Source organism: Pristiophorus japonicus, chromosome 5 (assembly GCF_044704955.1).
Source record: "Pristiophorus japonicus isolate sPriJap1 chromosome 5, sPriJap1.hap1, whole genome shotgun sequence".
NCBI classification, from domain to species: Eukaryota; Metazoa; Chordata; class Chondrichthyes; family Pristiophoridae; genus Pristiophorus; species Pristiophorus japonicus.
The window spans coordinates 37,123,110-37,149,677 of record NC_091981.1 but is presented as its reverse complement, the minus strand read 5'-3'; the positions used below and the strand labels follow the sequence as shown (position 1 = coordinate 37,149,677).

Below are 26,568 nucleotides of genomic sequence, written 5' to 3'. Positions count from 1 at the left end.
CCATTCTGGAGGCTGCCTGCAATGCTTCCCTCAGCAGGTCTCGGAGTTCATTGTGGTGTACTGCATGCTACACAACTTAGCCAGGAGGGGACAGGATTTGTCACTGGGGACTGCAGGACCACCTCAGGAGAGAGGGGAGGAGAAGGAGGAGGAGGCTGAGGATGAGGAGCCTGGCGATTAACCCATGCCACCACCCCCACCACAGGGGAGGCCTCGTGGAGCTTTTGCCACTTCAAAAGCCTTACGTCAGCAGTTGGAGCATTGCCTGGCCACTCTATCCCACCATGTTGACTATTCCCCCTCTTATTCTGCAAATGAGGCACTACACAGGAATGGTTAAGGTGAACAAAATAATTTATTAAACATACAGTAACTTAAATTAGATTGATTAAACATTGTAACTTGAATAAGATTTAACTTGAATAAAGTTTAAACATCTCAAAAGTGGAACAAAAATTATTAAACATTACTGTGAATTGGGAAACTTTTAAAACTTTTATAAAACAACAAAACAACGAAACAACAACCCCTGCACCGAATGTCCTTTACCTGCAGCCCCTCCTCATCCTAACCCCCCTCCCTCACGTCATGACCCGACCCAAGTTGGCACCAAGAGTTTGTGCAACACGGCGGCCAGAGTCCTGCTGTATTGGGGGGGAAGAGACAATGGAGATGCCCTGTGTGGATCCACTGGAGAAGCTCAGGGTATGGAAGGCCCAGCTTCTGAGTGGCAAGGCTCTTGCTTGGCCTCTCCACTCTCAGGTGATGTCGGTCTGGGTGTGACACTGGGGACTGTAGTGCCAAAGATCGAGACCAATATTTGCGCATGGGCATTGACAGCCTCAGTGGTTTCGTGGCTCGCACCGACAATCTGCGACATGCCCTCCCTCACGTTCGCGGATAGTGCCGCAATGCTTGCGGCAATACTACCCAGGACCTCCAGGAGTTGTCGGGTGAGCTGGATGCTCTCCCTGGACAGTCCCACTATGTCCAGTGTGCGTCTGTCTGTCAGTAGATCGGCTTTGCCGACTCATCCGCCGGAGAGAGACGGCATACGGGATTCAACCCCAGTGGTGCATTGCTGCACGTCACTTGTACCTGGGGCCTCGGATGGCTCAAAGCCCGAGAATGTTTCTTCCTCGGACGAGCTCGTGGTTGCAACAAAAAGAGGTGTTGAATGCATCGGCACCCCCCACCCCCCGGAATAGATTGCTCTGTCTGTTCCTCCCATGGAGGTTGATCATCGCCCTCATCCCCCTCCTCCACCCCCACATGACGGACTGAGGTGGAGGCTTCCATTCGAGGATATGGCGCATGCGACTCCTCATCTGGAAATAAAAAGCAACAGATGAGTGGTTAGCAGCAGGGGAGGGGGCAGGGTGACATGAATAAGGTCACATAGCACAGGCTCATTTGAAGGACCGCCGCTACTGCATTATATGTAGTCGAGAGACACTATCACATTGCCCGAACCCGAGTCCAGAGACACTACATCACATTGGCCCAACCCAGCCCAGGAACTTTGCAGGACTTACCCTCAGTTTCATGCCCAGCACCCCCACGGGTAGTTGACCTCCTTGAGGCACCGATCAGAGCTGCCGCACGCTCCTCCAGTTCTGTCAGAGGCATTGTTTTGGGAGGACCGCCACCTGTCCGCCGCTGCTCTCGGCGGTTGTGGGACAACCTTTCCTGCAAAGATAACAATGAGAATGGTTACCACAGGGCCCTTCTGCTCTTGTGGTACACACAGATAGCCATCAAAGCACTTGTACCATACTGTGTGCATTTAATACAGTCCTCTGTTTAATGGCCCTGGAAGTTACACGTGGTTCATGAGGAAGGCATCGAAGTGCAGAAACATCTTTTACAATCTCAGAAAGCAGTCTTAGTAATGTGTAACGATCATTCATGGCAAATAAGGTACAACACTAAGCCTACCTATACCAACATGTGTCAGATTTATAATTTAAGTAATGAAGGAGTGCATCAATAAAAATATTACTTACTCTGATGATCCTGCAATGGTCACTGAACCTCTTGCGGCACTGGGTGTGGGTCCTTTTGATGTCGTCCATGAGAAACAGCTCCTCAGATATGCCATCCAAAGATGCCTAATAACCACTGGGAGGGGTTTACTTGCACCCCTCCTGTTTAATTCACCCCATCTCCTCTCCACAGCTGCGATAAGGACTTTGTTCACTTCATTGCTGAACTTCCTCACTCTCTGCCTGCTCCCCTCTCCTTCTTCCATCATGCCTGCTATCTATAAATGGCTGATTCAGCCCTGGGTGTACTGCGCATGCGCTCCCTGACAGCTGACCAGAAACGCGGGAAGAAAAAAAAAAAATCAGGGAAAAAAATTGTGCATATGCAGAAGGTCCGTTTTTTTTCAATTGCAAATTTCAGCTCCGGTGCACAAATTCAGTTGTGCAATGCCAGATTTATTGTTATTGCTATCACTGGTCACCATTTGCCGAATTTTGCTAGGTCGGTCGATAACGCTAACCCAGCTCTTAAAAAAGAACTCCGCCACGATTATCGCCCATAAACAAGTAAATTCGTTAAAACCCAAATTTCTAGCCCAAGGTGCTTTACTGTCATGGAAAGAATGGCACCGCTTGAGGCAGCAACAAAAGAGCTACAATCCACAAGTATCCAGCAAATTGCCCTGTTAAAGTGTTGTAATGGTGACGGGATTGAACACAAATGTATACAATAACTTTGTTTCTATTATTGTACTAGTGTTCCAAATGTTCCAAAGGTTTCTGAGAATTAAGGGAGAAGAAGTCTCTGTTTAAGAAAATCTTTCAGCCAGAAATTAAAATCTGTTACAGATGTAGTGGTTGCACACCAATAGAAAAATGAACTTAAAAATAAATCTCCGAATTTTTCTTTTTCAGTGCCAACATTCAGTGCTGCCAGTATCCCCAATATCTTCAAAACAGGTTTACAGTTAAACCCCGAGCTAGTTACCATTAAGCCGGAGTCTTTTTGACGCTTCCTTGAGCCTATCCATGCTGTCATCTGCTCCATTTGTAAACATCACTATCACCTGGAAAGAGAGCATTTAAAAAGAGCCATCAGAAGAGACAGATTGGAAAGTTACAATGCTTTCAATGGGGGAAGTTCTTTGATATCAGAGTGCTGTGGAATTCATTCCCTTTAAGTGCAGTGCATTTACTTTGTGGTAGGTCTTCTTACAGCACCAGCAGGAACAGACTGAGGAAAAGCTCATGTCCAGCCATTGGGAGGACCATGTTACTTGCCTACATGGGTGGCCAAGTCATCCCAACCCATGATGACTTGGCCACCAGAGAGTAAACTGCTGCCATTGCCAATTCAAAATAAAAAGTAAATGCACAATACTGCTTTTTGATATGCAAATTTAAATAGAGGCACATGAATACACAAACTTAGATGTATTAATTTAAAACATTGACATATATTCTAAACATTGACATATAATCTAAATACTGCTGGAAACACATTTTGTTAAATAAATATTTAAATAAATCACCCACAAGAACAAAACAATTTTATTTGTTAAAATAGATCTGCCATCAAAGGTGGATGGGGAAATATGGGAAATCAGAAGATTTCCTTCACAATTTGTAGAGAGGCAAGAACGAAAGAATCAATGATTGCCACGTCCCTACCCAGAGAAAAAGCGGGTAATATTGTTAATTTTTCAGTATGACTATTGCTTAAGACATTGAGTGCATCAAGATTCAGTCGAAATAATAAAGATTATTTGGAAATGCAACCAAAAATGGTATCAAGTCTAAGAAGCTTGCAATACAGTGAGAGGCGATCAAATGTATAGGTGGAGATGAATACAGGGATGTACAGTAGATCACAGAAATATAGGTAGAGTAAATCACAGGGACATAGATAGATGAGACTACAGGAATATATAGGTAGAGGACAACATTAGTGATGTAGTGAGGAGATTACAGTACAAGTGGTAAAGGAGATCACAGGGAGATACAGGTAGAGGAAGTTACTGGGACAAAGAGGAGATTATAGGGACGTACAGTCAAGGAAGAAGTGGATGATGTGAAGACTACACTAAAAGATGAGGTTGAAGTTATAGACAGGATAATAATAGATAGAGAAGATGTACTAAAAAGATTAACATTACTGAAAGTTGATAAGTCACCTGGTCCAGGTGGAATGCATCCTAGGTTGCTGAAAGATGCAAAGGTAGAAATAGCAGAGCCATTGGTCACAATCTTTTAATCCTCATTGGATACAGGAGTAGTGCTGTAGGATTGGAGAGTTGCTAGTGTTATACCATTATTCAAGAAAGGGGCAAGGGATAAACCTGGAAACTACAGGCCAGTGCAGTGGTGTTCTCCATGGGTAAGTTTTGGGTCCATTACTTGGCAAAGCTATAGATCATGGTGAGGATAATCCTAGGCTTCAGGCTGACAGACAGGATGATGGAATGGGCAGAAGCATGGCAAATGGAGTTCAATTTGGAGAAGTGTGAAGTGATGCACTTTGAGAGGACTAATATGGAAAGACAGAATACTATGAATGGCACGATTTTGAAAAGTGTAGATAAGCAGAAAGACCTTGGTGTCCCTATACACAAATCCTTAAAGGTGGCAGGGCAAAGTGGTTTAGAAAACATACTTTGTTTTATAAATAGAGGAATAGAATATAAAAGCAAAGAGATCATGCTAGAACTTTATAAATCACTGGTTAGGCCTCAGCTGGGGTATTATGGACAGTTCTGGGCATCACACGCAGGAAAGATGTAAAGGCATTAAAACATTATAAAGGGTACAGAGGAGATTTATAAGGGTGTTACCAGGGATGAGGGATTACAGTTATGAGGAGAGGTTGAAAATGTTAGGACTGTTTTCCTTGGAACAGAGAAGGATAAGAGGGGACCTAGAAACATAGAAACATAGAAAATAGGTGCAGGAGTAGACCATTCGGCCCTTCTAGCCTGCACCGCCATTCAATGAGTTCATGGCTGAACATGCAACTTCAGTACCCCATTCCTGCTTTCTCACCATACCCCTTGATTCCCCTAGTAGTAAGGACTTCATCTAACTCCTTTTTGAATATATTTAGTGAATTGGCCTCAACAACTTTCTGTGGTAGAGAATTCCACAGGTTCACCACTCTCTGGGTGAAGAAATTCCTCCTCATCTCGGTCCTAAATGGCTTCCCCCTTATCCTTAGACTGTGTCCCCTGGTTCTGGACTTCCCCAACATTGGGAACATTCTTCCTGCATCTAACCTGTCTAACCCCGTCAGAATTCTAAACGTTTCTATGAGGTCCCCTCTCATTCTTCTGAACTCCAGTGAATACAAGCCCAGTTGATCCAGTCTTTCTTGATAGGTCAGTCCCGCCATCCCGGGAATCAGTCTGGTGAACCTTCGCTGCACTCCCTCAATAGCAAGAATGTCCTTCCTCAGGTTAGGAGACCAAAACTGTGCACAATACTCCAGGTGTGGCCTCACCAAGGCCCTGTACAATTGTAGCAACACCTTCCTGCCCTTGTACTCAAATCCCCTCGCTATGAAGGCCAAAATGCCATTTGCTTTCTTAACCGCCTGCTGTACCTGCATGCCAACCTTCAATGACTGATGTACCATGACACCCAGGTCTCTTTGCACCTCCCCTTTTCCTAATCTGTCACCATTCAGATAATAGTCTGTCTCTCTGTTTTTACCACCAAAGTGGATAACCTCACATTTATCCACATTATACTTCATCTGCCATGCATTTGCCCACTCACCTAACCTATCCAAGTCGCTCTGCAGCCTCATAGAATCCTCCTTGCAGCTCACACTGCCACCCAACTTAGTGTCATCCGCAAATTTGGAGATACTACATTTAATCCCCTCGTCTAAATCATTAATGTACAGTGTAAACAGCTGGGGCCCCAGCACAGAACCTTGCGGTACCCCACTAGTCACTGCCTGCCATTCTGAAAAGTCCCCATTTACTCCTACTCTTTGCTTCCTGTCGGACAACCAGTTCTCAATCCATGTCAGCACACTACCCCCAATCCCATGTGCTTTAACTTTGCACATTAATCTCTTGTGTGGGACTTTGTCGAAAGCCTTCTGAAAGTCCAAATATACCACATCAACTGGTTCTCCCTTGTCCACTCTACTGGAAACATCCTCAAAAAATTCCAGAAGATTTGTCAAGCATGATTTCCCTTTCACAAATCCATGCTGACTTGGACCTATCATATCACCTCTTTCCAAATGCACTGCTATGACATCCTTAATAATTGATTCCATCATTTTATCCACTACCGATGTCAGGCTGACCAGTCTGTAATTCCCTGTTTTCTCTCTCCCTCCTTTTTTAAAAAGTGGGGTTACATTGGCTACCCTCCACTCCATAGGAACTGATCCAGAGTCAATGGAATGTTGGAAAATGACTGTCAATGCATCCACTATTTCCAAGGCCACCTCCTTAAGTACTCTGGGATGAGGTTTTCAAGATAATTAGAGGTTTTGATAGAGTAAACTGGGAAAAAATATTCCCTCTGGTAAGTGGGTCAATAACTAGAGGTCATAGATTCAAATCATTGGCAAAAGGTCTAGAGGGGAGATGAGGCAAAACACTTTCACTCAGAGTTGCCGGGATCCGGAACATTCTACTTGAAATGGTGGTGGAAGCGGAGTCCATAAATAATTTTAAAACAGAGTTGGATAGGTACTTGAGGATGATCAACTTACAGGGTTACGGACAAAAAGCAGGGATATGGGGCAAAACACAACTGCTCTTTCAAAGAGCTAGCACAGGAATGATGGGCCGAATGGCCTCCTTCAGTGCTGTAAGTTCTATGAATCTATACACAGTACGCCGATTATAGGGCTATAGAGTCAGAGGAGATTACAGGAATGTACAGTAGAGATTACAGGGACATAATGTAAGGTATCCTATTCTTATATGCATATGTACATAGGCTAAGGATTTGGTTTAATCTCAGACGATTAATGTTTTTTGCTTTCTTTTCAATTATACTAGCTTGTAGCCTTGTACTGTAGCTAGAAATAATAAAATGGTCAAAGTTGTTCTTTCCCAGAAAGTTTCAGGATATAAATTACATTTAGTAAGAAAAAGCTTTGTTAGCAAAGAGATCACTTTTGTCAGCAAGGACTGAATAAATAAGGGTCAAAGGTCTTTCAGATAAGAGGGTAAGCTTATATCACAAATAAAATCACAGGTACATACAGATAGAGATTACAGAGACATACAGATAGAGGAGATTACAGGGACACACAGGTAGAGAAGGTTCCAGGAATATATAGGCAGAGGAGATCATAGAGGTAAGGAGTGGTGAAACCATGATTTTAAGATGATGGCAAGGATCTTAAAGTTAACTGTCTGGAGCGGTCTGGTGCTGTGCAGGCAGGACAGTGGGATTAGTCTTGGATTGCAATGGGCTGAATGGCCTCCCACTATGTTGTAAACCTCAATGGATCTATTGTTGTGAGTCAAAATCACCCAACATCATAAAATATAAAAATAGATAGCAAGAGTTTCTATAGTTATATAAAAAGGAAAAGAGTGGCTAAAGTAAATGTTGGTCCCTTAGAGGACAAGACCGGGGAATTAGTAATGGGGAACATGGAGATAGCAGAAACTCTGAACAAATATTTTGTATCAGTCTTTACAGTAGAGAACACTTAAAATATTCCAACAGTGGATAGCTAAGGGGCTACGGGGGTGGTGGGGGGGGGGGGGGGGGGGTGGGGGGGGTGGAGGAACTTAACACAATCACAATTACTAAGGAGATGGTACTCAGTAAGATAATGGGACTAAAGGCAGATAAATCGCCTGGACCTGATGGCTTGCATCCTCAGGTCTTAAGAGAAGTAGCGGCAAGGATTGTAGATGCATTGGTTGTAATTTACCAAAATTCCCTGGATTCTGGGGAGGTCTCAGCAGATTGGAAAACTGCAAATGTAACGCCCCTATTTAAAAAAGGAGGCAGCCAAAAAGCAGGAAACTATAGACCAGTTAGCCTAACATCTGTGGTTGGGAAAATGTTGGAGTCCATTATTAAAGAAGCAGCAGCAGGACATTTGGAAAAACAAAATTCGGTCAGGCAGCGTCAGCATGGATTTATAAAGAGGAAGTCATGTTTGACAAATGTGCTGAAATTCTTTGTGGATGTAACAAACAGGGTGGATAAAGGGGAACCAGTGGATGTGGTGTATTTGGACTTCCAGAAGGCATTTGACAAGGTGCCACATAAAAGGTTACTGCACAAGATAAAAGTTCACGGACTTGGGGGTAATATATTAGCATGGATAGAGGATTGGCTAACAAACAGAGAACAGAGTGTCAGGATAATTGGTTCATTCTCTGGTTGGCAACTAGTAACTAGTGGGGTGCCGCAGGATCGGTGCTGAGACCCCAACTATTTACAATCTATATTAACGACCTGGAAGAAGGGACTGAGTGTAACATAGCCAAGTTTGCTGACGATACAAAGAAGGGCGGAAAAGCAATGTGTGAGGAGGACACAAAAAAAATCAGCAAAAGGACATAGACAGGCTAAGTGAGTGGGAAAAAATTTGGCAGATGGAGTATAATGTTGGAAAGTGTGAGTTCATGCACTTTGGCAGAAAAAAAATCAAAGAGCAAGTTATTATTTAAATGGAGAAAAATTGCAAAGTGCTGCAGTACAGCGGGACCTGCGGGTACTTGTGCATGAAACACAAAAGGATAGTATGCAGGTACAGCGAGTGATCAGGAAGGCCAATGAAATCTTGGCCTTTATTGCAAAGGGGATGGAGTATAAAAGCAGGGAAGTCTTGCTACAGCTATACAGGGTATTGGTGAGGCCACACCTGGAATACTGTGTGCAGTTTTGGTTTCCATATTTATGAAAGGATATACTTGCTTTGGAGACAGTTCAGAGAAGGTTCACGAGGTTGATTCCGGAGATGAGGGGATTGACTTATGAGGAAAGGTTGAGCCTCTACTCATTGGAATTCAGAAGAATGAGAGATGATCTGATCAAAACGTCTAAGATTATGAGGGGGCTTGACAAGGTGGATGCAGAGAGGATGTTTCCACTGATGGTGGAGACTAGAATTAGAGGGCATGATCTTAGAATAAGGGGCCACCCATTTAAAACTGAGATGAGATGAGGTTGTAAATCTGTGGAATTCACTGCCTCAGAGAGCTGTGGAAGCTGGGACATTGAATAAATTTAAGACAGAAATAGAGAGTTTCTTAAACGATAAGGGGATAAGAGGTTATGGGGAGCGCCCATAGGGAGGGATGTGGAGCTGAGTCCATGATCAGATCAGCCATGATCTTATTGAATGGCGGAGCAGGCTCGAGGGGCCATACGGCCTACTCCTGTTCCTATTTCTTGTTCTTATGTTCTTATACCAATCACAATAGATTATTCACCCATGCCAAAACCATATAAAATGAATCATGTCAGTTACAGACATCTTTCCCCAAAAAGTAATCCTCATTGATAATGCCATATAGATGGTCATCCTGTCTTCTGACTTATCAAATGTTACCTTCACATTCCTGCCCGACTCCTGCTCAAATTTATTTGAAAACGACATCAAATAATCAGCAGTCAAGTAGATTTGGTCCTCCATCGACAACAGAAAAGCTTTCAAGTTCCTTACGAGATACGAATCAAAGTTTTCAAAATTTGACTCAAAGAGCATGCTTCTAGCTCCATTGGTGATGTGAAATCCCACCCTGGTGTTGGGACTGCGGCCTGCCCTGCAGCTAGTGGAGCGAAGATCCATCATTCTCTGGATTATGCTGTCCAGGTGCATCTGCAGTTTCTGCTGACCACCAATTGTGTCCGGGAACCGTACCTGACTGGGGAGATCCACTCCCACAGCAATATCAATGTTACATCCTGGAAGAAAGAAGGAGCTCACTTAGTTGTGATAGTACAATCGGCTTCTCGCACGCTGTCATTGTTTCTACTTCGATGATAACCCTATGTGGGTTTGCCATTCAAGATCTCAACCAATCGCTTCACAATGTTGTTTTGCATCACTCCAGATTTTATCTGGAAATGTTAGCCATTCACGATCATCGTTGACAAACTGGTGAAGGTCAGACTCACTACTAACCTATCAGGCTTCTTGGATAGGCAAGCAGTGAAATGATCCTCTCCAGTTCCAATATCCGACACAGAGCCAAGCTTTCACAACTTCCTCCATAGATTCCCCACACCCATCTCATATTCCTCCATTATTCTCCATTTTAAAATACCTTTCTATTCATCAGAAGTAATTTCTGTAAAGTGAGTGGTTATGAAGCAGAAAGAATGATTTTTTTTTTTTAATTCATTCTCAGGTTGGGGGCATGCCCGATGTTTTATTTTATTGAAATAGAGGCGTTTCCAGGCTAGGCCACTTCATAGAGCATCCAAGAATCAACCACGTAGATATGGGACTGGAGTCACATATAGGCTAGACTGGGTGAGTAGGTTTCCTTCCCTAAAGAAAAATCAGTGAACCAGCTGGGCTTTTACACCAATCCAACAGCTCCATGGTCACTTTTAGTGACTCCTTGGCCTAGAAATTCGATTGTGTAGTGCCTGTTGTTTGGGCACTATGCGTGCCGAATTGGGACCAAAATGGCTTCTAAGCAGCACTGCTGGTGTGAGCCGCACCCGATGCCCTCTTGGTGATGGCAGTGGGGTGGCCGTTAGGAGTGTGCGCTTGAAGTAAGGTAAGCGGGCAGATCGTGATGTCAATCAGCATGTAATGGTGATTTGACGCCAGTGCTGCCATTTTCTTCATCATGGCTGGACCCAACGCCCTCTCTTAACTTCACACAGCTGAATATTCAGCAGCAGGAAGTTCCCCTAACAGCACTATTTGAAGGGATCATCAACAACTTTCAGGTAACTTGTTTTTTGATTTCTACTGGCTCTGTGTATGTTTGTCAAACTTCTTGGAGCTTGCTCGAGTTATTTAAAGTCGATGAGGTGACAGGGAGTGGTGCTGCAAATAGAGAAGGCATTGCTTCTGACTTCAAGGTTCTGGTCAAACCACTTCCTCTCCCCTTGGCCTGAAGCATGACAGGGAGATGGAGCAGAGGCAGCAAAGAGGGCAAGCTGCTCACAGAGGGAGAAGAAGAGCTCTCAGCAGGACCACCTAGGGTCTTCTGAGAGCAATTCTCTTACCTGAGCCAGGAGCAGTGGGTGAGGTGCCTGCATTTTACGAAGGAGGTGCTCACAGAATTCTGCCACCTCTTGCAACCAGACCTGCAGCCTTACACTAGGGCAAGGACAGCACTGCCAGAAGCTGTAAAGGTGACCGTAGCCCTGAATTTCTGTGTTTCGGGATCCTTCTAAACTGGAGCAGGCGACATCTGTAACATCTCACAATTCACTGTCCACTGCCACATGAGAGAGGTGATAGCTGCTCTTCATGCCAGGAGAGAGGTCTTCATTGTCTTTTCCCTAAACAAAGAAGCAGATGGAGTGTGCACATGGCTTTGCCAGGATGGCGTACTTCTCCATGGTGCAGGGCGCCATCGACTGCACGCACATGGCTTTGTGGGCACTGCTTCTAAATGCTGAGATATACCATAAATGCAAAGGTTACCACTTGCTGAATGTGCAGGTGGTGCACACCTAATATCCTGGCAGCAGTCATGATGCTTTTATTCTGTGCCAGTCCGCTGTTCCCTCAGACTTTGAGCCACCATGAAAACCAGAGGGCAGCTATTGGATGGCAAGGGCTATGCCTTGACCATCTGGATCATGACTCCGCTTCACCCTACAGTACTCACTGTGTTCAGGAGCATGTGTCCAATTCGTCGTGTTCTGCAGTATCCTCCACAACCTGGCCATCGTGAGGGCAAAGCCCATGCCACCAGGGTTATAGCTACCAGTTCAGGAACAGCAGGAAGAGGAGAAGTAAGAGGAGAAGGAGGACGAGGACACTGTGGAAGAGGAGGAGGAGGAACCAAATGAGGCAGAAGAGGAGGTGGGAGCGGAATGAAGGAGGCAACCCTGACAGCCTCTTTCTGGCTGGGATCTGTAGGATGGAATCATCCACCTGCATTAAGACTGAATGCAACCCCAATTGCCCATTCAATATATTTCCCGCAGTTTACCTTCCCTCTATTACTGACCATCACAGCATCCTCGGCCACAATGTTGAAATAAAAGCCACCACTTCAAACAAACTTTATCCATCTATCCATCCAATATTACATAAAAAAATCAACTAATCACCTTGTGCACTCCCTTAGTGACTATCTTGCATGTGCCTATGCCTATCCTAGTGCTTCTACGCAGTGCTACCCCAGCGGCTACAGCACGGCTGATGGGGGAGACTGCACATGGCCTTGCAGGATGAATTCGAGGAACTCTGAGCCTAGTAGGTCTGGCTTTGGACTGCACCACCTCAGTATGGGTGCCAGCAGTCTGGCTGGCTGGCTGATGGACAACAGCAAGGGCACTGGCGGAGTCATAGCAGTGGTAAGATGAATGATGTCACCCTGAGAGAGGACAGCAGGGCCATCCTTCACTGCCCTGGATCCATGGAACCATTGCCACTCCCCCAGGGCAGTGCCTCAGCAATCCTCATAATCTGATAGAGTACAGACTTCTGGACTGATATGTCACTCTGCAAGCCCCTCTCTGCACTATTAAATACTCCCATAATGGCAGCAGTCTGTGCTTACATGACTTCAGTCTGAGTTTCCATTACAGCATTCACATGGTGGCTGCTTGTGCTGCAATGGAAGCTGAGACTTCGGCCATCAGATGCCACATGATGGTGGTGTCCACAAGGACGTTAATGGTGCTGTCCAGCCCTTCCATGCTGGAAATCATGGGCTCCATGCTCTGCACAAAGCTCTTGCTAAGTTGATGCCGGACTCCTCCATGCTCCTTGATATTAAATTCAGGCGCTCTAGTAGACCTACCAATGCACCAAGCATTTCATTGTGCTTACCCATCAGCGTTCTTATGTAGGCCGCTCCATCGAGGTCTTCATCAGAGTCCTGTGCAGCAGAACTCATGTGTTACCTCGCCCTCCAAGGAGCTGGGACCCGAGCTGCCCTTTGCCCCTGCCCTGGCTGCAGATCACTCGTGCCCGGTAACTCACCACATGCAGATTCCGCGCCTAACCTATCCTCTAAAGTAAGCTGAGTGTCAGTATCTGAGCTGGTGGCTGGGAATGTGAAATCAAGTGATGGTTTCTTCTTCTTCACTCCCTTGTCCCTCTTCTTATTCAACCGCCGGCTGAGCAGGCTGGGGTTCTTGGGTGTCTGAAATGAGAAAGCCATAAGAGTAGGGCTGTGGTGAGGATGGCAGACGGGGGCAGGCTGAAGCAAGAGGTGCATGCTTACCCCATTTGCAGAATGTAAATCAGCAAAGATTGTGGGATGGGGAAGTGGGATGTGAGAAAGAGGATAATGTATGAGGATAGCAGCATCTTGTATTCTTTCAGCCCCATTGTTGGCCATGGGCACAGCCATGCACTGCCAAGAATGGCCAACACGTCTGTTCCAAGGGAGTGAGGTGATGCAGGCGAACCTGTCTCCCATTGGTTAAGGTTTGCTGCCTGTGGTTATGCACCACCTTTTCCTGCAAGAAAAAGGGAAGTGTGTCATTAGGTGTGGGGTAATGGGTTTGAAAAAAGGAGGGAGAGAGAGAAAACAAGGAATTATAGACCGGTTAGCCTGACATCGGTAGTAGGGAAAATGTTGGAATCAATTATTAAAGATGTAATAGCAGCGCATTTGGAAAGCAGTGACAGGATCAGTCCTAGTCAGCATGGATTTATGAAAGGGAATTCATGCTTGACAAATCTTCTAGAATTTTTGAGGATGTAACGAGTAGAGTGGACAAGGGAGAACCAGTGGATGTGGTGTATTTGGACTTTCAAAAGGCTTTTGACAAGGTCTCACACAAGAGATTAGTGTGCAAAAATAAAGCACATGGTATTGGGGGTAATGTATTGACATGGATAGAGAACTGGTTGGCAGACAGGAAGCAAAGAGTAGGAATAAATGGGTCCTTTTCAGAATAGCAGGCAGTGACTAGTGGGGTACCGCAAGGTTCAGTGCTGGGACCCCAGCTATTTACAATATACATTAATGATTTAGACGAAGGAATTGAATGTAATATCTCCAAGTTTGCAGATGACACTAAGCTGGGTGGCAGTGTGAGCTGTGAGGAGGATGCTAAGAGGCTGCAGGGTGACTTGGACAGGTTAGGTGAGTGGGCAAATGCATGGCAGATGCAGTATAATGTAGATAAATGTGATGTTTGGTGGCAAAAACAGGAAGGCAGAATATTATCTGAATGGTGACACATTAGGAAAAGGGGAGGTGCAATGAGACCTGGGTGTCATGGTACATCAGTCATTGAAAGTTGGCATGCAGGTACAGCAGGCGGCGAAGGCGGCAAATGGCACGTTGGCCTTCATAGCGAGAGGATGTGAGTATAGGAGCAGGGAGGTCTTACTGCAGTTGTACAGGGCATTGGTGAGGCCACACCTTGAATATTGTGTACAGTTTTGGTCTCCTAATCTGAGGAAGGATATTCTTGCTATTGAGGGAGTGCAGTGAAGGTTCGCCAGACTGATTCCCGGGATGGCAGGACTGACATATGAAGAAAGACTGGATCGATTAGGCTTATATTCACTGGAATTTAGGAGAATGAGAGGAAATCTCATTGAAACATATAAAATTCTGACGGGATTGGACAGGTTCGATGCAGGAAGAATGTTCCCGAAGTTGGGGAAGTCCAGAACCAGGGGACACAATCTAAGGATAAGGGGTAAGCCATTTAGGACCGAGATGAGGAGAAACTTCTTCACTCAGAGAATTGTGAACCTGTGGAATTCCCTGCCGCAGAGAGTTGTTGAGGCCAGTTCGTTATATATATTCAAAAGGGAGTTAGATGTGGCCCTTACGACTAAAGGGATCAAGGGATATGGAGAGAAAGCAGGAATGGGGTACTGAAGTTGCATGATCAGCCATGATCATAATGAATGGTGATGCAGGCTTGAAGGGTCGAATGGCCTACTCCTGCACCTATTTTCTATGTTTCTATGTTTGGGTGATGTGCCTATCATGATTGAATAGCTGACAGTGTGTTCAAGCTGTAAGATGTGGGTGTGAGGCTTGCAGCAGTGGTAAGAGTGTACAGGTGAGGTGAAGCTATGAATGCAAGGTGTGAGTTGTGTTTTATCGAGATTGTTGGTAGGTGAGTGATAGGGGTGTGATGCATCGAGCAGTCTGTGAGGCTAGTGGTGCAGGTGGTGGGATATGGCATTTGAAAATGAATTCACTTACCATGGCCAATCATGTGTGGTCATTAAACTTCTTCCTGCACTGAGTCCAAGTCCTTGTGGCTATACTGCTGGCATTGACCACTTCGCGATCTGCTGTCACTGCAGTCTTGTCTATTGCCTGGAGAACTGCCTGGCGTCATGTGCAAAGAGGACATCTCTCCTGGTGTTAACCTCCTGGACTAAAACCTCCAGTGGTGCATTGGAGGATCTAGGTGCACGCTCACTCCCTGTTGTGCCAACATTACAATGTTCCTCTCCAATGTCCTCCTAGCCAGTTCAATCACCTCCCCTTTAAGAGGTGCAGGCTGCCTTTAAGTAGTGCAGCTAGCTTTAATGGGAGCTAACCTCGTACGAACTCGGGCTCCCTGCTAAGCATTCAGCCACTCAGCAACGTGATTAGCACTTGGCTGAACACTACTATCATGTTAATTAGCAGGCAGCACGAATTTTATGTGCTGCCTACAGTCCTCCGAACATGCGCAGGTTGACTCTCCACTTGCCTGGATGAGTGCAGCTCCAATAACATTCAAGAAGCTTGACACCATCCAGGACAAAGCAGCCCGCTTGATTGGCACCCCATTCACCACCTTAAACATTCACTACCACCGGTGCACCGTAGCTGCAGTGTGTACATCTACAAGATGCACTGCAGCAAATAGCCAAGGCTTCTTCAGCAGCACCTCCCAAACCCGCAACCTCTACACCTAGAAGGACAAGGGCAGCAGGTGCATGTTAACACCATCACATCCACATTCCCCTCCAAGTCACACACCATCCTGACTTGGAAGTATATCGCCGTTCCTTCATAGTCACTGGGTCAAAATCCTAGAACTCCCTCCCTAACAGCACTGTGGGAGAATCTTCACCACACAGACTGCAGCCATTCAAGAATGTGGCTCACCACCACCTTCTCGAGGGCAATTAGGGATGGTCAATAAATGCTGCCCTTGCCAGTGATGCCCACATCTCATGGACGTATATTAAAAAAAAAAAGAGTCCAGTACTAAACACTGGCAAGCTGTAGAAAGAAAGGGGAGAAAAAACCCTTCACCCACCTATTGTTCTTGGCGCATCCTGACATAAGCTGCGGACGATCCTTTTTTTAATCTTGCCCAGGTCTTGAAAATTTGCGACAGAATAGACTCTGTTTGGCGACCCTGAGATTTGCAGAAGCTGTTTCACATCTACTTCCCCTATCCCCACGGTCAAAATACTAATGTCCTCGTCTCTCAGCCTCTCAGCCGGGGCAACCACACTTTCCTTCGACTTCCCGTCGGTGATCATCAGCAGGAACTGGGGCACACCAAAGGCTTTACGACCACCCGCCTCCCTCGAGAACAGGCCGACCGTCTCAGTCAGCGCCAGTCCAATTTCGGTCCCTTGATTCAGTTGGGCCATTTCTTCAATTTTGGCCATCAATGGTTTTTTTTCCGAGAAATCATTTAGGTCAAATACTTTTTGAAATATTGAGCTGAACTGGGCCAGACCAAACTGGATGTTACTCGGAGCTACAGTGAAAACGTCAACCATGTTTCTTATGAAAGACTTCACACGGTCAAAGTCTTCGGCATCAATGCTCTCAGATCCGTCTATTAGGAAGACAATGTCTGCTTCTTGAAGATCACATTCTACCAAAAGAATAATAACCAATTACACTTTTGTACTACAAATCAATGCACTTTTTTCTTCCCCTTATCTCCCCTCATGAAGGCACCGTTTGGGGTAAGGTTTCACGATTACTGCCACCTTTTGGAATACAGTCCCCACCGTTTGTAGCAGACGTGTTGGTGTCGACACAGTTTTACCGCTATACGCAGTGCCTGCTGTAACTAAGACATTTTTTTTTAATGCACAGAGGGAAGCTTTATCCTTCATCTCTCCACTTCCCAGTGCAGTTACTCACACAGAAAATGAATGACACATACCTCGTCGAGAGAGAGTAGGAGTTAAGAAACGAGAGCAAATGCTCTTCAGCTATGTAGAGCTGAACCAGGCTGAAGTAGTCAACCGTCTGGTTAGTTTAAGATCTGGTCAGTTTCACCCTGGTCAGATTCACCACTACACTAGGTAAATGTTTGTGAGCAGCAAGTGCAGGAGTTCTTGGGGCTGTGGATGGAGACTGAAGACGGCGGAGCTGTCCAAAAGGACTTAGAGATGGGTAATCACACATTAACAAGATTCAAACAGCTGCCCAAAATAACCATCCTGCATAATAGAGTGTAGCACATTTTGTCCGCCCCAATGTGGAATATAAGTGCCAAGGGGTCCGCCTGAGACAAGCACGGATGGAGTAAATGGTGGGGACAACAAGCGATATCAGATTTTCACCCGTCAGTGATTTGCCGTGCCCGATCCTGTCCTGATCGAATGCCCATATATGTAGCAGCACATGTCAGTGCACAGCAATCAGAAGCTACAGCCCTGGGAAATGTTTCCCCACCATCGGTATATTGTGACACTCCAACTGATCTCGGGTAACTAAGCAAAGACTCAGGGTTGAACCCGGCATGGCTCAGTGCCATACCAAGTAGTACATTTACTCACCAGGCATTAGGGGAGCTTTATTGTATTTTGAAATATATCCTAAATACATATTTTTATGCTGGAATGTGTGCCCAGCTCAGTTTATTTTTGTTATACTCATTTCTATTTTGAAGTAGAGAAAACTTTGTTTCACATTGGGGCCAGTGGTGCCTGGTGGACTGAAGCACATTTGGCCCACTCGTAGTATTATTGGACACAGACGCCTGGGCCCTACATTGTGCCCGAGGTGCCCTCTGTGCCCCAATGTGGAATATAAGTGCCAAGGGTTCAAAGGGAGCTTGAACACAAACTGTGTATAAAGCTTATTAAATACTACACCCCTCTAACTTGCCTCTAATTCACAGGGCCTCCCGAATGTATAATGCCCGTTTGGAATGGATGTTGACAGAAAGGCTAATTCATAGTAAAGAAAAGCTACTGTCACCCTGACTGGTGCTCGGCTGATAGCCTTGCCCCTAGCAACCCCGCTCCCCCATGCCAAGTGCTGCCCCTGCCCCATGTTCCTCCCCCTGACTCCAGAGGTTCAGCTGTCCTTTTATTAATTTCACTTCTGACTGGGTGGTAGTCATACTATAGCCTGTGAGGTGCCTAAATGGTATGAGACTACCTCCTGCCACCTCAGTATAAAATGCAAAGCATTATTAGGTCATTAACTTAATTACAAAACACTTATACTGCTGATTTTGGCTCATCGCAAAGTCACAAATATTCTGTTACCTGGATTTGTGCTTGTACAAACCAGCTGCGAGATATTCCTAGTTATTGTTTTCAAGGCTTCAAAGTCTTGAACGTAAAAGTAGTTCTCTCTTGCGCCTCCGATTGTCTGGAGCTCAGTTTCATTGGCTCCCGCTATTCCCACAGCAAAGACGGTCACCCCACCAGCTCTGATGTCCTCCGCTGCCCCTGCTACTTTTGAAGGATCGGTGGCTTCTCCGTCAGTAATCACTATGACAAACTGCGAAACCCCTTCTGACTTCCGACCTCCTTTCTCCATGGCTAAAAGTTCTTTAGCCTGAGCAAGAGCACGTGCAGTGTAGGTGCCTCCTCCTCTGTTCCGCATTCGACCAATAGCTTCGTGGACCTCACTTTTGTTCTTGAATTGATTCAGCTGGAATTGAACCACAGGTTCGCTATTGTACAGTATGGCCCCAAATCGAACCTTGCCGGGGGAGACCGCTGAACTGTTCACCAATGTCTTCATGAATGTTTTCATACTGTCAAACTCATCTGCGTCTATGCTGCCCGACCCATCGATTACAAAAACAATATCTGCCACTTCCGTTCTCAAGCAGGCTAGAAGGGGAGAAAGAACAGCAATAAAATTATTGATCAACCTTTATATAATATGGAATACCCACATCTTACAACTCAAAAAATACTTGTCCCCTTGGAATGAAAGTTTAGCACCAGATTGCCTGAGAAAGAGGTCAAGTGCAAAAAACTAGTTAATCACCACTGTGGTCCTTGGCCTGAACCCCTACGGGGGACCCCATGGAAAAAGCTAGTATGCCCCATCCTTTTCTCAGCCTACAGGCATGTGCTAGGCCCCTGACAGCCTGGAGATGCAAAAACTCCCAGCGTAGAGATCCTGGCCCCACTCCCATTGATTTGTTTGCAATAGACAGAATCTCTGCCGCAAAACAAAAGCCACAGGACTCTCTCAACAGTATGGCGTGTTAAAGGTCCCAGCCTGTTTTCTGGCCTTTGCGTCCGAGTTATAGTGGGAGTGTGCCAGCAGGGCTGAGGAACTTTGACCACAAGGTGTTCATTAATGAGCTACTGATCTTTAGTTAACTGTGAAGGGTTTTACCATAAACTTTTTGTTTACCAATCTACAGTAATAATCTTAGTACGCTCACTCTCAGGTCGGCTGCAGATGTCCCAGGAGATTTGTCTTCCTGTATCATTCAGCAGATCAAAGTTTTCGACGTAATAAACTTTATCCCGAGTCCCTCCAATTTCCAGAAGCTGGGTGGTGTTAGCATTGAAAACGCCCACGGCGAACACGGTGACTCCTTTAGCCCTCATGGTTTTAGCTGGTTGAAGGACTTCATCCTGCGATTCTCCATCGGTCATCACTATGAGGTACTGTGGGGTATCAGGCCGACCCCCTTTAACTTCATCAAAGTAGTCCGCTGCAAATCTCAGCGCACGACCTGTGTTTGTTCCCCCTCCCATCTGTTGCATGTTATCGATCGCTCTGTGTACATCAGCTTCTACTGAATGCACATTAAGTTGGAACTCTGACCTGGGATCTGAGCCAAACTGTATCAGGCCTACATGCACGTTCTCTTCTCCGATACTGGTCTTGTTCACGATGCCATCCATAAATATCTTCATTTTCCCGAAATCCTCAGTGTTTATGCTTCCTGATCCATCGATTAGGAAGATGATGTCGGCCACGTCCAGTTTTCTGCAGGCTGAGAGAAAGAAATTGCGTGGAATTTTGTTACTCGCGCTTTTGAAGAGAGAAATTAAAACTCCTGCATTCTGGTTAAGGATCCTCTCCAATGTTCCCCATAATATTTTTGGTGCCATGCAGTGGGACATTCCAAATAACAGGCTTGCGCGGTTGTTGCATTCAAAAGCTGGCAAACCGGCTGCACAGGATCCCTGGAGCGCTGCATGACTGTATGGCTGCGCAGCTTACAGGGAATATTGTAGAAGACTTTGATTTATATAGCGTCCTTCACGACCACCGGATGTCTCAAAGCACTTTGCAGTCAATGAAGTACTTTTGGAGTGTAGTCACTTTTGTAATGCTCCACTCTATGAATAATAGAGGAATTGTTAGATCAAAAAAGGTCACTATTTGGCCTTCTACCATCCTGGTAAGAAAACTCTATTGGAGGAGAGCTTTAGGAACCATAGGCCCAAACTCACCTGTTCCTCCCAAAACATGCAAAACTTACGACATGTCATGTCGCATACTGCTTATATACTGTATCCTCAAAAAATATTTTCTGAAGGAAATTTCTCTAAACTGAGTAAACATTTGAGCAAAAGTTACATTCCTGTGACATTCCTGATACAAGATAGGGAGGCCACAATATAGCAAACTCCCAGCCCAGAAGTTAACGGACAGAAAGTCATGAACTTGAAGTGTGCTCTCCTGCATGCCCCTCCTGGGGGAATCTCTAGCTCACAGTTGGCAACAGCTCTCCAGCCTGAATCCAATAAATTGAACCCCAACTGTAATGTCTGTAAGCTTGTAATATTTGTAGCTCCACACTGTGGATGTGGACGTATTGTGTATTGCAATTGCATAGTTAATAATAAACAGAACCAGGCAGATTTCCGGAGGCTTCCGAGAGAGCTGCCTGCCATGTTGGAAGCTGTGTGTGCTTGTGCTGTGTGAATATATCACACGAACCACCACCACTTCCTTAGCACCCTCCCAGCAAGATAAACCCATTCCCTAAAAGTCGCTAACTTAGAATAAATTAACCACATTAAGCCTCTCCTTCCATTGACCTCAGGAGAGATGTAAAATGGGCTGCCGATTTGCTATCACCCATTGTACACTATTGAAAAAGTCAAAATTTTATCCAGCATTTTTAGTTTTAACTTTGATTATTTCTCTTTATTAAAACATAACAGAGATAATGTAACACAAAAATCAGCCTTCTAATGAGCGTAATGAACAAGATGTGTACAGGATGAGGTGTTCTTTGTTGTTTTAGTATTCTGTTTTGTCACATGACAAAGCCAGTGATCTATTGTAAAGCCATTGATACACACATACCCCATTCTTCATTACTGCTCAATTTTGCACTTTAACAGCCCCATGTATTACACTTATCTCACAGGGACATCACGGAGACACCAAGGAGATAAATGTAGCCCATGGAGGGATTTTCAGCCATTAGTTACGAGAGTTCTGAAATCTTAAGATTACCTTCTTCAGAACAGAGTTGCTGCACAAGTGTATGCTTCACATCGTTCAAAGCGTCAAAGTTAGTGACGTAAAAAACTCTTTCTTTGACTCCTCCAATCAGCAGAAGTTCAGATTCATCGGCCTGTCCCACTCCTATTACATAACTGTCTACTCCCTGCTGCCTTAGTTCTGCAGCAGGACTAGTTACATTATCCTGCGACTGTCCATCTGTGATGGTGATCAGGAAACGCCGCACCCTGTGTCCACGGCTTATCTCTGCTTCGCTGATGAAATTCTTCATGTAGGTTAATGCACGGCCTGTTTTAGTGCCTCCTCCAATCTGAGCGATTCGTTTAATCGCTCCCTCCAATTCCGTTTTGTGTGTATATTGAGTGGGTCCAAATTCAGTTTGTGGATTAGATGCATACTGGACAACCCCAACACGAACCTGGTCTGCACTAATACTGAATACCCTCACTACCTCAAGCAGGAATTTTTTTATGTCCTTGAAGTTCTCGGGTTGTATACTGCCTGATCCATCAACTAGGAAAAAGATATCGGCTTCTTCAGTTTCAGCACAACCTGAAAAGAGAAAGCGGCATTGCTTCAGTTACTGAAGAAGAACAGCAGGAAGACACAACAGGGCTTTGATGTTTATCGAAGTTACCATGGTTTAACTGCTCTTTCTTTCAAATCGTGTAGATCTAGTCAAGTGTACAGATAAAGATGTGCTATGTCAGGGGTTCTCAACCTCTTACCTTCTGAGTACCCCCCCCACCCAATCCCGTCCAATGTTATAAAAATTCCATGGACCTCCTGTAACACAACGCAATTATTATTTTTTTTTTTTTAAAAAGAGTGGCTCCTGTCACGTGGTAAAAACCAGCAGCAAAGTCACACACAGCAAGATCCCACAACAGAAATTCAGATGGGTCACAATGTATGATGTACATGTAAGCTCCAGGGTCACTTCTGCTGTCCTGTAAGTACATATATATAGGTCAGCTTACATGCCGCCGGACCTTCGTGTGAGTGATGCCCCTGTGACTCAGACTGGACGATTTGCTCTTGTTGGCGGCAGCGGCCAGTTTGATCAGCCACTCAAAAGAATATAAGAAATCGGAGCAGGAGTAAGCCATACGGCCCCTCGGGCCTGCTCCGCCATTTAATACGATCATAGCTAATCCGATCATGGACTCAGCTCCATTTCCCTGCCCGCTCCCCATAACCCCTTATCGGTTAACATAGAAACATAGAAAATAGGTGCAAGAGTAGGCCATTTGGCCCTTCTAGCCTGCACCGCCATTCAATGAGTTCATGGCTGAACATGCAACTTCAGTACCCCATTCCTGCTTTCTCGCCATACCCCTTGATCCCCCTAGTAGTAAGGACTTCATCTAACTCCTTTTTCAATATATTTAGTGAATTGGCCTCAACAACTTTCTGTGGTAGAGAATTCCACAGGTTCACCACTCTCTGGGTGAAGAAGTTTCTCCTCATCTCGGTCCTAAATGGCTTACCCCTTATCCTTAGACTGTGACCCCTAGTTCTGGACTTCCCCAACATTGGGAACATTCTTCCTGCATCTAACCTGTCTGAACCCATCAGAATTTTAAACGTTTCTATGAGGTCCCCTCTCATTCGTCTGAACTCCAGTGAATACAAGCCCAGTTGATCCAATCTTTCTTGATAGGTCAGTCCCGCCAACCCGGGAATCAGTCTACTGAACCTTCACTGCACTCCCTCAATAGCAAGAATGTCCTTCCTCAAGTTAGGAGACCAAAACTGTACACAATACTCCGGGTGTGGCCTCACCAAGGCCCTGTACAACTGCAGTAACACCTCCCTGCCCCTGTACTCAAATCCCCTCGCTATGAAGGCCAACATGCCATTTGCTTTCTTAACCTCCTGCTGTACCTGCATGCCAACCTTCAATGACTGATGTACCATGACACCCAGGTCTCTTTGCACCTCCCCTTTTCCTAATCTGTCACCATTCAGATAATAGTCTTTCTCTCTGTTTTTACCACCAAAGTGGATAACCTCACATTTATCCACATTATACTTCATCTGCCATGCATTTGCCCACTCACCTAACCTATCCAAGTCACTCTGCAGCCTCATAGCATCCTCCTCGCAGCTCACACTGCCACCCAACTTAGTGTCATCCGCAAATTTGGAGATACTACATTTAATCCCCTCGTCTAAATCATTAATGTACAGTGTAAACAGCTGGGGCCCCAGCACAGAACCTTGCGGTACCCCACTAGTCACTGCCTGCCATTCTGAAAAGTACCCATTTACTCCTACTCTTTGCTTCCTGTCTGACAACCAGTTCTCAATCCATGTCAGCACACTACCCCCAATCCCATGTGCTTTAACTTTGCACATTAATCTCTTGTGTGGGACCTTGTCGAAAGCCTTCCGAAAGTCCAAATATACCACATCAACTGGTTCTCCCTTGTCCACTCTACTGGAAACATCCTCAAAAAATTCCAGAAGATTTGTCAAGCATGATTTCCCTTTCACAAATCCATGCTGACTTGGATCTATCATGTCACCTCTTTCCAAATGCGCTGCTATGACATCCTTAATAATTGATTCCATCATTTTACCCACTACTGAGGTCAGGCTGGCCGGTCTATAATTCCCTGTTTTCTCTCTCCCTCCGTTTTTAAAAAGTGGGGTTACATTGGCTACCCTCCACTCGATAGGAACTGATCCAGAGTCAATGGAATGTTGGAAAATGACTGTCAATGCATCCGCTATTTCCAAGGCCACCTCCTTAAGTACTCTGGGATGCAGTCCATCAGGCCCTGGGGATTTATCGGCCTTCAATCCCATCAATTTCCCCAACACAATTTCCCGACTAATAAAGGATTTCCCTCAGTTCCTCCTCCTTACTGGACCCTCTGACCCCTTTTATATCCGGAAGGTTGTTTGTGTCCTCCTTAGTGAATACTGAACCAAAGTACTTGTTCAATTGGTCTGCCATTTCTTTGTTCCCCATTATGACATCCCCTGATTCTGACTGCAGGGGACTTACGTTTGTCTTTACTAACCTTTTTCTCTTTACATATCTATAGAAACTTTTGCAATCCGTCTTAATGTTCCCTGCAAGCTTCTTCTCATACTCTATTTTCCCTGCCCTAATCAAACCCTTTGTCCTCCTCTGCTGAGTTCTAAATTTCTCCCAGTCCCCGGGTTCACTGCTATTTCTGGCCAATTTGTATGCCACTTCCTTGGCTTTAATACTATCCCTGATAGCCACGGTTGAGCCACCTTCCCTTTTTTATTTTTACGCCAGACAGGAATGTGCATTGTTGTAGTTCATCCATGTGGTCTCTAAATGTCGGCCATTGCCCATCCACAGTCAACCACTGTCTATCTCTGTCTTACATTTATTCAATGTCCTGGCTTCCACAGCTCTCTGAGGCAGTGAATTCCACAGATTTACAACCCTCAGAGAAGAAATTCCTCCTCATCTCAGTTTTAAGATCATGCCCTCTAGTCTCCCCCATCAGTGGAAACAGCCTCTCTGCATCCACCTTGTCAAGCCCCCTCATAATCTTATACATTTTGATAAGATTACCTCTTATTCTTCTGAATTCCAATGAATAGAGTCCCAGCCTCCTCAACCTTTCCTCATAAGTCAACCCCCTCATCTCCGGAATCAACCTTGTGAACCTTCTCTGAACTGCCTCGTGACATGCTCGGCTCTGTAAACAGCTGCCATGGACAAACAGCGGTCAGCCGCATAAAGAGCGGAAGGTCAAGTCAGTCAAACATTCGCCGATATGGTACAGTAGGCCACAAAATGTACATCAAACCCTACCGACCTTTTGTTCCGCTTATCTGATTTAAACAGGAGAGCACGTGCCGCGCGGAAGTCTGGGAAAACAACCCGCTGCCAACTGTCACTGATGGATCTGGGGAGAGGGCGGGATGGGGGGGGGGGGGGGGGGGGGGGAGGGTCTCCTCTATTTCAACACCAGTGGCGACACACTCAATTAAACTTTTCTTTTTGGAGGTATGTAAAAAAACTATATAACCTATTTTGAGGTCTCATTCTTAGTAATACACAGGGCACCATTGACGTCGGCAGTGATCAGTCTTGCTCCTTCTTTGTTGACCCTACTCGCAGAATGGGAGTTTAACAGTTGGAGTGGATTTTCAGAAGCAGTAAAGTTTGCGCCAGGAAATGGTTTGCGTTTGCAGCCACAAAATTCATCAGCTGGGCCCCGAGTGTGGAGTCGAGCACTAAGGGAAGTGCTCCATACCTCTTTTTGGGTGCAAGGCCAGCTGAGCAACTGAAAATCTGTTGCTAAAGACCTGGCCTCGGTGTACCATAAGAGAGGTTTCCTTCGGGGTAAAAAAATAGCCACAAAACATGCAAAAATTATTCCCAATACATTGACCATCCCACATTAGAATAAAACCCAAAAATAAAAATAAACAAAACAATCAAACTTACCTCATTCATTACTTACTTCATTCACCACCACAGGGACAGCTCTGACCGTCTGGTTTTCCAGGCAGTCCCACTACGGAGCGCTATCGGTATCCCTCTCAGTCAGAGATGGAGAGAGAGGGAGCTTGCAGATAGCTGTCAACAGAATTACAAATATCTCTGACACATATGGCGATTGTCAAGATTGTGACTTTGCCACAATTAAATCATATCCCTTTCTTTTGTCTTCCAAGGCCTTCTATACAGTAAATGTCACAGGACATCCATGAGGACGATTCCTCAGAGGATCTCATTCCTTCTGAGGAGACACTACAGAGGAATCTGGAGGTCCTTGTATATGAAACATAAAAAATTAGCATGCAGGTACAGCAAGTAATTA

At 45.3% G+C, this 26,568-nt stretch overlaps 1 protein-coding gene across 1 annotated transcript in view; it reads right to left on the bottom strand.

Annotated features, from left to right (window-relative positions):
* Positions 1–26,568, bottom strand: part of LOC139264063 (collagen alpha-6(VI) chain-like) — a 151,635-nt gene that overhangs the window by 103,500 nt on the left and 21,567 nt on the right. The window contains exons 6-11 of the mRNA XM_070880161.1: positions 21,740–22,300; positions 19,701–20,261; positions 18,559–19,134; positions 16,353–16,925; positions 9,529–9,884; positions 2,974–3,052 (exon numbers count right to left, since the gene is read on the bottom strand). Of these exons, the coding sequence (XP_070736262.1) occupies positions 2,974–3,052; positions 9,529–9,884; positions 16,353–16,925; positions 18,559–19,134; positions 19,701–20,261; positions 21,740–22,300 (2,706 nt within the window). The remainder of the gene's footprint in view (positions 1–2,973; positions 3,053–9,528; positions 9,885–16,352; positions 16,926–18,558; positions 19,135–19,700; positions 20,262–21,739; positions 22,301–26,568) is intronic.